This window comes from Primulina huaijiensis, chromosome 7 (genome assembly GCF_012295235.1).
Source record: "Primulina huaijiensis isolate GDHJ02 chromosome 7, ASM1229523v2, whole genome shotgun sequence".
NCBI classification, from domain to species: Eukaryota; Viridiplantae; Streptophyta; class Magnoliopsida; order Lamiales; family Gesneriaceae; genus Primulina; species Primulina huaijiensis.
The window spans coordinates 5,398,644-5,410,572 of record NC_133312.1 but is presented as its reverse complement, the minus strand read 5'-3'; the positions used below and the strand labels follow the sequence as shown (position 1 = coordinate 5,410,572).

Sequence of the window (11,929 nt, the reverse complement as noted above, 5' to 3'; positions counted from 1 at the left end):
TTTGTTGGTTCTTCAGTAATTCACAAGATCCACAAAATTGTCGGCTGTTTAGAACTAGTGAATCGTATTCATCTAGTAGCATCACTATAGCACGATAGCAATTCAAAGATATAATTGTTGCTTACAGAAATGGTCTTACCCTCTAATCACTGGCTCCCTATAAAATTAACATCATTTGCTCCTGTAGTTTTAATGTTATATGGTTTCAAGGCGGCCTGAAATCCAAGAGTTCAAAGTCACTGTAGGAGGTGACTGGTTTGGAGATGAACCCAATCCTCGTAATCTTGGAGCAGCTGTTGCACGAGCAATGGAACTAACTGGTCCACTAAGGCCTGCATCATTATCTATAACCAAAGGTTTGTAAAATGTATCTATATGATAGTGAATGCTCGGACATAAAAACTGCCACATACATACAGATATTTTATTTTTTAACCTTGGTCAATATGTCATTTTGTTAAATAAATAGTTGACCAAGGTTATTTTACAAATTCCCCCAATATAATACACGTGTGAGGATCAAACGTTTACCACTAGGTTAAAAGTTATAACTGTTAGTCATGGTGCAATTTTATTTTTTTATAATCATGGCAATGCAGAGTGTATCTACTTGGATGTTAATATGTCGGACTGTTAGGCTCATGAGTCCGGAGAGGTGAGTACTTAAAGTTGAAAGGATAAAAAATTATTTTAGAGCTGTACGTAAAGTAAAAGTGGAGTATAAAACTTTATTAAATGCAATTTGTTTTGTACGTGTATATTTCCAGGACTTTCAACTGCTGATACTGGCAGCATTGTGAATGGTTGTGTACATATCTGCACCAAATAATCATAATTAATATGAGAATATAAAAGAACCAGATCAAGGATTCGTGATAAAATAACTGGGCTCTATGTAATGAACACATGTATCGATTCCGCAGACTTCCTGCAATTATCTGCTTCATAAAATGGCCTATTTTAGCATGAAAATGGTATAATAAAATTAGAGTAAATTGGCTCAAGTAACAACCTCAAGGGCAAGATTTAACTTCACATCGAAGGCCAAATATGGTCTAGCATCAACAGTTTCCCATTTTATATGATTCCTCATGAAAGCTGCAAAGATTTGAAAACAAATTGTGGAGGTCCAATCCAATGAACATCACTATGATGCAGAACGACAAGAGTAAGATTCGTTTTCTCAAAATTTATAAACTATCGAAATTAAATGTACCTGAGAAGTGTTCATTCTGGCGTTCCATTACATCAGAACCCTCAAACTGCAATCCACAAAAGTTCAACATGATGTAAAGAAAAATGACTCCAACCAAATAGATATGCAGCACGAGATTGAACAAATCCTTATCACTGCACTCAAAGATGTAGTCGGAGGTCTTGTTATCATTCAAATTTTTAAACCATACAGGAGTTCAAACAGTGAGATTTGATTGTTGTGTCAAACAGGACAACAGTGGCAGTTGATGCTACCCAACAATATGCATTAACCAAAATATATTACAAAGATGGTGGGGGATTGAGCCTGAACTCTTATATAAATTTGGAACCACTAAGTGAACCAAAAGGCAATTCTACTTCTGTCTCATTATCATACGCTTACCTTGCAAGACAACATCTCGACTATGCAATCTTCACTTGTTGGAGTTACTTGCAAGTCTAAAACCGGTGCAACCTCAAAGTTGAAAAATTTAATCTGCGGCAGCATGCACCTGTGTATATCTGATATCAATTAACCGCAACAATCTTTGTACAAGGGACACAGCAATTATATAACATGACACAATTTTATCTGCTGGTACTAATCAGAAAATAAGTTTTATAGCAGTCACTGATACACCTGTGTGAATACTCCATCAAACAAGTTGAGCGTGAAAGTAAGTGTAATCTTAACTCAATGCTTTTTAGTTTTTTAACCAATACATTGTGGTATTTCAAGAGGGGACACAGTGAAAACTGGTTTCACAACTTTTCCGAATAAAACATTATTTTTTAGTCAAGATACTCCATATAAATTTGGTTACTAAACAGACACGAGTAGTGCGTAGTCATGTATTAGGGACAAAAAGGTTGTAGCTTTTGAATCACGTAACAGTGAGAGGTGTCATATTAAGCAATATTTCACTCACTTGGTTTCATGCACACCAAGATCAAACGGTGAAATTAGAAATTCTAAAGAAAATAGTTTGTGATGCCTGAGATGGATTCAACAGAAATGCAAGGATGGTGGTCTCTCAAATGAAAATAGTTCAAATTCACATGTAACATACCATAAGTTCCACCTTAAGAAAGTACAATAATTCCCTCCCGACAAACATCAAGGGTCCATCCCTTCAAGGTGAGAAATTCTCCACAATCCACGTATCAAATGTTACTAAAATTACAGATTTCACCACCCTTGTTGCAGAACTTCATCAAACACTTGCTTACCAATGGATGAGGAAATTTCACATTTCAAGTCCAAGAATGCTATCATTTACTACGTTCAATTTATGTGTCCAGTATAATAATATCATCATACATCAAGAAAAATGATGTGAAAATATAATAATGAATTACCTATAAACATTGGAATCAAGGGACTCACAACTCAAGGCCCTTCTATTCAAGATTGCTTCAATCCCAGAAGGATGGCTAAAAAATTTACTAATATGGCAAATGCTATTGCCACCATAAGCATCAGCATAATCAGGGAGCTTCACACTAAATACTCAATCTTTAGCCAAAAAAAAAAAAGAAAGAAAGAAAAGAAAAAGGACTCAAACGGGATAATCATTAATCAGTAGCTCTTCGAGCTTAAAAAAATTCAATTTGAAGCATTATTTTCTAACAAGACAAGTGTCACTCTCGTTCCACTTTGTCCCGGCACAAACACACACAAGAAAATACGACCGAAAGGGTATAAAATATTGGTTGTGGAGGTGAAGGATTCTTGAAAAAGATGGCCAAGTAATGGAGAAGATGCAGAGTGGTACTTAGTTAATGCCATCAATATTTGTATAATTAATAGCTTGTAGTAATTTACAGTGCCACAGATGAACAGAAGAGGAAACAAAAAGATCGAGTTTTCTACAAATTTTTAATGTTTGGATTGACTTTGGAAGTGGGCAGTTGGGGAAGGGAAATTTTTAGCCTCAGTGCTCTCCTATCAATATATCCATCTTCTCAATAGAAATATCTGCTTGATCCTTCAAAGTAGTAGGCCTTAAAGCTTCATATTGAATTATCAAAAACAAAAAGCCAAAATTTGTTTTTAAATAAAATCATGGGGACTTGAAGCATACGAGTTTTTTTTTGGGTTCCTTTTACTTTCAGATTTTTGTAGAATAAATGTTAATTTTATGAAATTTTCAAAGCATGTCCCAAGTAACCTAAACATACACAAGACTAGAATTAAATCAAACTAATTTTTGACAAAAATCAAATCAAGGAATATGGAAACAGAAAAACTTGAACCCATTTGGCGAGTCGGTGTTCGTTTTTTCTTCCTAAATCGACAAGACCACAAGTCCACCACCATACAGTAAAAAAATTAAAATAGCTTGGTATCAAGGACAAGTACCGGTTAAAACAGAATCAAACTTTTTAAAATCAAACTAACCAATTTTTTTTAACAAATTTATTTCAACAGACCCAGGTTAATTACTAAAACCGAACCGATAAAAATTCAATTATTTTGATTCATAACTGAACTTTTATAATTTTTTTCTAAGAAATATATTTCAATAAAAAAAGTAGCATAAAAATTGATATTATATAAATTTAATTTTTATTTATTAAAATAAATTATTTTTACTACTATTGTCTAGTAAAATTTATTATAATTTTGTCATATTTATGTCTCCTAAACTTTATTAAAAAAATTAATAATATTATATTATATATATATATATAAAAGCCCGTTTGTTCAGTTTATTTATGCTAAAATCTGAAACCAAACCTAACAAACGATGCTTTTTTAAAAATAAAACCACACTTCCCAACTGACAAACCAAATTAACAGAAATTCAATCGAATAACCGATTGAATCAAGTTTTGCTCACCCTTGGCAGAGATATAGCTTATTCCAAGGCACCAAATATTGAGATCAGAACATGAAGCTTTTTGAACATACATACAACGAAAAACAAATTGAGCGTTCTCAAGACATCACCATATAATAACTTAACAAATGAAAAGCTCAAACAATTCATGGTTATGCTCTCTTTGTTTAGGATAACATTTAAGATCTAATTTCAAGATCAAGTACTGGTTGCTACGCAGAATAAAACTTGAACAGACATTTTCAACCGAAAAGCAAGGCTAAATGCTCCCTTCGATGATGGACTAAGAAAATTCTTCTCCATTTTTTAGATTAGCGAATAGCGATCATGCAGTAACTTGGAATTTTAGTGTCGTTTTCTACCGCCAAATTTTCCTTTACCCTTGCCCTTTTTTCCGCCCTTCTTTTTATTCCCTTCACCAATAGCATGCTTGATGTCTTTGTCATTAACTCGAGGAGTGGAACGTTGTAGCAGGTGGTTGACATCAAGGATGCCATTTCTGAAGTGACCTTCAGTTGTCCTGAACACTCGGTCCCCTGGTCGACGCCTCTCTACTGCCTTTTTAGTGGAACTGCTGCTAGTATAAACTCCAAATCTTCTTAGGATGGCATTCTGAAATAACAATTGCTTAGCAATGTCATTGTTGAAAAGCACGATGTTACATAATCACAGCCAGGGATAAAACTGAAGAAAATATTGGCAGTAACCTCTTCAAGCATTTTTCATTCTCTTTCCTTCTGTTTCTTCATTGCAACCTGTGCCACGCTAAGCGGGAACCGATGCCTCTTTGGGGGCTGTTAAAAAAACAAATAGTTAATATATGAACATTCCAAGCTCAATTATGCAGCAACAACCCAAGGACAAGCAAAGTCACCTTTCCACCTAGAGAGACTACTTTCCTGTTCTCCAAGTCCTTCTTTTGTTTCCATGTCATATGAGAGGATTCTGAATTACATTCAAGTAAGTAGGTAACAACATTAATTCAGTGTATATTTTGGAAACAAAAACACCCTCAATTTGGGATCTATTAAATGTCTGGTTTGCAGTTTCAAGAAACACAGAATAGGTTGAACCACATAATATTTGAAACAACAAATTTATGGGGTAATAGTACATATCTTCATTAATAAATCAAAATCAAAATCAAAACAGTGTGAAACAAAGCAGTGATTCCCCCAACGTATAAAATGTGACAGAAGTGAAATCGCGGTAACAAGAATACAAGGGAACCATCTTCAAGCCGACGAGGTCGGTCAGGTTGCAACAACTTTCTAAGAAATTTTAAAGACTATATGAAACAAACATTATATTGGAATACAAAAAATATTAAATGTTAGAAATACCCAAAAACTCAATATCTTTCAGGATAGACTTGATATCCACTTTTGGTTCCTTGGAATCCTCAGCAGCAGCCGAAGATCGTGCATTGGCTCCTTGCCCCTTCTTAGCCATTTATATCCTTCTTCTTATTTGCAAAGATGAAAGGAAAACAAAAAAAATAACAGCCTAATTCAGCAAAATAATTCGAGAGCAAATAAATATAAAATGTTCTGTACTGAATAAACAACAAACATTATAACGTCCATGAATTGCTCACAATAAGATTCATTTCATGGTAATTATACCATTACATTATGAATAACGAAAGGAAGTTCTCGCAGAATAGCACAAGAATAAGAAGGAACCACACACTGAGACAATTCCCCAAATTGAAAACAAGAACCTGTGAATAGTAAAGTTAAAAAAAAAAAAAAAAAAAACTTCTGTCACTTCAACTTGTCACGTTTCACCATTTTTCCATCAAATATAGCATAACCAATCACATGTTTTATCACATTGGATGTCATGAAACAAGTTCAAGTTGAATTTTCCCACCTAAATTATCAAGTTTAAACCATTTGTCTCCAACTACAGTTATGTTTTCCCTCAACTGGCCAGACCCGAACAAAACAACACAATCCTTTGTGAAGCTATCAGCGAGTTTTTTTAACAATCCAAATATGTACACAGAAAACCTGAAAGAAGCATCGTTTTACCTAAAATCGGAAAGGCAAAACCTAGAAATCTGAAACTAAACCTGAAAATCGAAATACACGAAACTTGAGCGGATCGTTATTTCTGCCGCACGTCGACAGCCGCCGCTTTAGAACTGTGGCCCAATAAATAAAATCAAATATGATGATCGCAGCCCAATAACTCATTCGGATTTTGGGTCAATCATACGGGTAAGTCATTACTTCTCCATACCCTGATGTGTAAGATAAGGTAAGGTCTCTTGTGAGACAGTCTCACGAATTTTTATCTGTGAGATGGATTAATTTTACCGATTTTCACAATAAAAAATAATACTCTTAGCATAAAAAATAATGATTTTTCATGGATGACCCAAATAAGAGATATGTCTCACAAAATACGATCCGTGAGACTGTCTCATACAAATTTTTGCCGATATTGTAATACGAGTGATAAAAAAATATTATGATAAAATATATAGTGTTTGATATGATTTTAAATCGAAAAATTAATTTTGTAATTTGTATTATCATCACCAAATTATCGTCATCATATGTTAATAATTACTAAATCACTTATAAAATAAGGAATAAATAATTAAATATTTATAAAAGACTATATTGAAATAATTTGAATGGGATATATTACATAAATAAGTTCGGATACATTATATTAATCGTTAAATGAAATTAAATTAGAACTTTTAAACAATTTGTTTTGTCATTGAATTTTATTAATAAAAAATAAAATTAATAAGAATAAAAGTTTTACACTAGATTTTCTTTACTTAATTATTTTACAGGCTTTAAGAAAAAATTTAATTTATATTATGCATATTTAAAAAAATATATAATTATAAGTGCAATAAGTCCAACGGTAAAAAAAGAAAATGACATTTATATTATAAAAATAAATAGAATAATATTTTATAGAGAGTATACAGTAGAATTAATAGATGTTATAAAATCGGAATACATGCAAGCGAGCCAAAAACAAGGCATCACAGTAAACATATATTATATTTTTTTTTTGAAAATCATATTATTTTTAGCAAAAAATTGGTGAAAATTAATGAATGGTTTGAGGTAAACATTTTTTCACTTTGAACTAGCTCTATCAGAAATGATTTTGTGAAATACGTAGCAATATCATTGTTAACAAAATTAAATTAATTCAATAACATTGTTAACAAAATAAAATTAATAAATTAAAATAAAATTATTTAAGGTAAATAAATAATTATGAAGAAAATTTTTTTAAAATTTTTTTTTCCACACAATGAATAGTATATAGGAGGTCGTTGGATCAATATTAAGAAATTTGGTGATTTAACAAATAAAATCAATCTAAACTGAAAATGAGCTAAACCGAAAGTAGTACAAGACAAAATCTAATTGAGCTTAACTGATATCAAGGTCTATCGAATTGATAAGTTGAAGACCAACTGAACTAAAAAATAGTTGAGTAAATGAACATGAAGAATCAGTCGGACTACTCAGAGTTACAAAGCTGAATTATTGGATAAAGTATTTCGTACAACAATACCTGATTTGTCAGAGATCCTCAAGTACTACCTACAATGTACGATTGTCAGAAAGGACAGTGAAGTGGATAAAGACGGGATCAACGACTACTATATTATGAACAAATATAATTTGATTTTACTGACTGCTTAATCAAATTCTATAAATAGATGAACTTATCAATCAGTTAGGCTCTCTGGACTCATCGCATAAATTTAAATGTCCAATCTTTCAAGAGTCCAACTGCTTTCAAGATTTCTTAGCACACACTTAAGTTATACATCATATAATAGAGAATCAATTTGTGCTTAATATTTTTATTTCGAATTACTTGTAAACTGACAGTTAGTGTACTTTTCAATGTTTCTTAGGTAAGCAAGCTAAACTAAGAGTTTCAATTAGGCAGTAATAAAGTCCTGCTGAATCGATTTGTTACAAAAGTTGTAATCTCCAAAAGCTTCTAGTAATATCATTCTCACAAAAAAGGGGTGATGTCTGAGTTATTCAAATATGCGAACATCCAGAAATATTTTTGTGTTATTTACATTTCATCCAGTTTATCATTGATAACTCAACGGTCTTTCTTACTTAACAATTTTTTAGTGTTCAATATATCATTCTAGCTTCTTCTCGTACAAAACTTATCTGATTATCCAACTGATATTGACTTGATGAGAATTACAAAATTCAAAGTTGTTAATCCAACCAAATTTTCGGACAAGCTAGTGTGATTGTTTATTCAACACCTCTGTCTAACCAATTACTTGATCCTAATAAAGGGTATTTCGATAAAAGGCCTATTTTATTATAATATCCAAATGATACGATATCACACCTTGAGGAAGGGATACATCATCATCCACTTATATGTATTGTCTGACTTTTATCAGGCTTAGGTTTTACAAAACATGAATTAAACATAGGTTACGGTTGGCATGTTTACTGGTTATGGGGTTCGGTCTGATTCCGGATCCACCGATGTCCAAATTAGTAAGAATCAATCCAATCCAAATCGGTTCATGTTCCAATGTACAAGCTATATACCTTGGAACCAATCTGATCCACTACACAACCCGATAGTGGATGGACCGGTTCCGAACAATTTTTTTAATTAAATTATGGACATGAGCAGGTATGCTATATATGGAGATTATTTTTTACCGCTCTAGCGTGCCTTGATGAAGAAACAAGTGTTAGGACATAACATGTCATGCTAGGACGGTTATTTTTTACCGCCCAGCGCAATGCGATAAGAAAAAAGCTCAAGCGAATTGGAGAAAAATAATTGCGGTCATAAAACACGAGTTACACTATATTAAAATTTTGAGTAAATTGAAGAAAATTAATTGTTCTAAATTATTTTGTTAGAAAAACTCGATCATTAAACATTAAAACTCATCATGATTTACTAAAATATATTTGGAATACTCCGAATCTTCCTTGTAACTTGAGCTTGCAAATTCGTCTATCGCTCCGACAGTCCTATTCTTTTTCTATCACAGCCCAATCTTATAGATATGTTAGCATGCTAAGCGTCTTCATTTTTAAATTAGTTATTTTTTCGCCAATGATTCTGATGCATGTTGAAAATGATGATTCGGAAGCAACGCTTGAACATTGAATGGCTTGGACATCTTTTGCAATTGCTGCTAAGACTGGATAAAGTTGTGAACTTACTCTCCACCACTCTAGAACAAGATTTTTTTTAGTCTGAAAATACTGGATTAAATAGATCTATATCTCATTGGACTTTATTGTTGTAACCGATTTTCTATTCAACTTTGTAGTTTCAAATTTTGAAAGAAATTGATTGTTCTCATTATGATTTTTTCTTTCGGCTCTTCCTCCATTTCTGGTTGTTTACTCGCTCCACCATATTACGTATAAATCAAATAATTCTTGAAGAGAATGTGTGATTTAATTCTTTTGATCGTCGACATTCTTCTTAATAAATTTAGCATAATATTCAAAATATTTCTAAGCCAACTTGACTTTGACAAGGGTCAAGCAATGTTGCTAAGTCATGCACAAGTGGGCTAATATCTTGATATTTTAAAAGTTTTTTCATACTGGATACATAAATACTAATAACAACATCGGTGCGATATATAATAAATTTAAAAAATATATTGAAAAGCAGAGTTAGAAACAGATTTGCGGTAGAGTAGTTAATGCCATAAAAATTTCAATTGTCTTTTTAAAATTTCCATAAAAAACACAGTTACTCCAAATATCTTAATCAGAGTCAAATCAATATTAAAGTTTCTGTGCGACGTTGTTGTAATATGGTGTAAGTAAATCTAAAAAACATAACAAAGTACTAAGAAAGTGATACAAATAATTCCATAAAATTTCAAAAGGAAGAGGAAATTTCTTATATTTAATTTCTTTAGCAATGACTTGTGTTTCCAATCATGACCATATATTCTTTCACGTAATAATTTTCCACATATTTTGAACTTTTCTACCATAGTAGTCAGGCGTTCATCAAATGTACATTTAACATGTAATTTGATAATATGACATACACATCTAACATGAAGCAAATCACCATCTAAAATTAGTTTAATGAATATTTAAGGTATTTAATCGCAACATTTTTGACACTCAAATTATCTAATATGATCGACGTTATTTTTCTTTGTATGACATAAATCTTAGAAACATTTAAAATATACTAGCATAAAAGCACGTGCATCCGCACGTGAGCTCATATTCTAAATAACTAAAAATTAAATTAATAATAAAAATATTTTTTACTATTTGCATATTGATCATCCAATACATCAAACAACATTTCGTTCGGGAAAAAATAAATCAAAACAAATTATAAGAATTTGGAATAATGATTTGTCAAATTAAGTACTAAATTGAACTAACATAACAATACAAATACAATGATATGAAATGATTTGAATTGATTAAGCAATATAAAAGTGTAAATAGAATTATATGAATGTATTTTAATTAATTACGCAATATAAGAGTGGAAGAAAATATTTTAGTATATGATGTTGATATTTATCTACTTATTACATCAATTAATTGATAAATATGGTCCTAAAGTTAAAAAATTACACATTAAAAATCTAAAATAGTACTTACTTATAATTTTGGAATAACTAAGAACATGTGACAACAAATTTCATTTTAAGTTATTTTTTAAATTATAACCACGTAAATATTGTAAATTATTTTTTTAATTTCAATTATACATATTATTTATTTTGAGCATAATACCCTCGAGGTAAGTTGAAATAAATCGAAATTAAGTATGAATTAACGGGAAATATTGAAATAGAGGAAATATACAATGAAAACGAATTCAAATTTTCTGTTAATAGCTTCGAACCTTAGCAAATTTAATTCTAAAAAAATGATGGGATAATGATTATGATGATACATGACACTGAAGATTAATTTAGAGTGGTGGTATTTTTGACCCTTTTCTGAAATAGAATAGTGATATTTCAATTATTAATTTAAGGAAATGAATCTTCATTTAATAAAATTGTTGGAAATGAAGGTTTCTTAGTTCAATATTTTAAGCAAATATATCTTGAGCATAGAAGAGGTTAGGGATGACAACTTTCCCCACAGGTTCGGGCCCCGCAGGGAAAACTTGGAACGTGGATAAGATCCCCGATTTTTTGGGTTCGGTTCGAGTTTGGGTATTTTTTAAAATCTCCGAAGTAGTTCGCGACAGATATGAGCTTAATATCCCCATCTCCAAATCCGCCCCGGCCCATTGTCATCCTTAGAAGGGGTGAATGGAGTATTTATTAACTTTATTTTCAATTCTTGTGTTTAAATATATTAATTTTTTTTCCTCAAAATACAATTCGTGTCCATAGTCTTTCTTTAAACCCTTAACGCCTAAATCTTAAACATTCTTAGTAGATGTTTTCAATACTACCAAATTTTATTTATTGAATTTACAAATTTGTCTGATATATAATTTTTTCTAAAAAAAGTTCTACTAAAATCTTTAACTTTCTTATTATAGCTAATTCTCTGAATTTTTCTATGAGATTCATATTTTATGATATTATTAATATATTAAGATTCATAATTATTGATATAAATCCTACTAAATAATTTATTAAATTATTTATTTTCAATTATTAGTTAAAAAAATATAAAATATTTTAGTATTAAATTTCATATTATTATATTATTATATACTTATCATGTTATTGTACTATTGCATATATAATTATTTTTTTTCTTATATCTTCTTGTGATACTATAATTTATTACTTAATTAGAAATTACACTAAAATATAATTAAAAAATTGCTTTAAAATCATAAAAGAACATGTAGAGAGAAAATTAAAAGGATAAAATATTTAA

General features: G+C 30.8%; 1 protein-coding gene across 3 annotated transcripts; it reads right to left on the bottom strand.

The window, feature by feature from the left end:
• Positions 1 to 64: 64 nt before the first annotated feature.
• LOC140980640 (uncharacterized) lies at positions 65 to 2,575 on the bottom strand. 3 transcript variants are annotated; one of them, XM_073446596.1, is made up of 5 exons: positions 2,557 to 2,575; positions 1,601 to 1,709; positions 1,217 to 1,262; positions 1,013 to 1,098; positions 65 to 344 (listed from the first exon to the last, which is right to left on the bottom strand). In XM_073446596.1, the coding sequence occupies exons 2-5, from the start codon at positions 1,703 to 1,705 to the stop codon at positions 237 to 239; spliced, it is 345 nt and encodes a 114-aa protein (XP_073302697.1). In that variant the 5' UTR covers positions 1,706 to 1,709; positions 2,557 to 2,575; the 3' UTR covers positions 65 to 236. The 3 variants fall into 3 exon arrangements, with proteins under 3 accessions (XP_073302697.1, XP_073302695.1, XP_073302696.1); XM_073446594.1 differs by lacking the exon at positions 65 to 344 and adding an exon at positions 645 to 938; XM_073446595.1 differs by lacking the exon at positions 65 to 344 and adding an exon at positions 645 to 816.
• Positions 2,576 to 11,929: the final 9,354 nt, after the last annotated feature.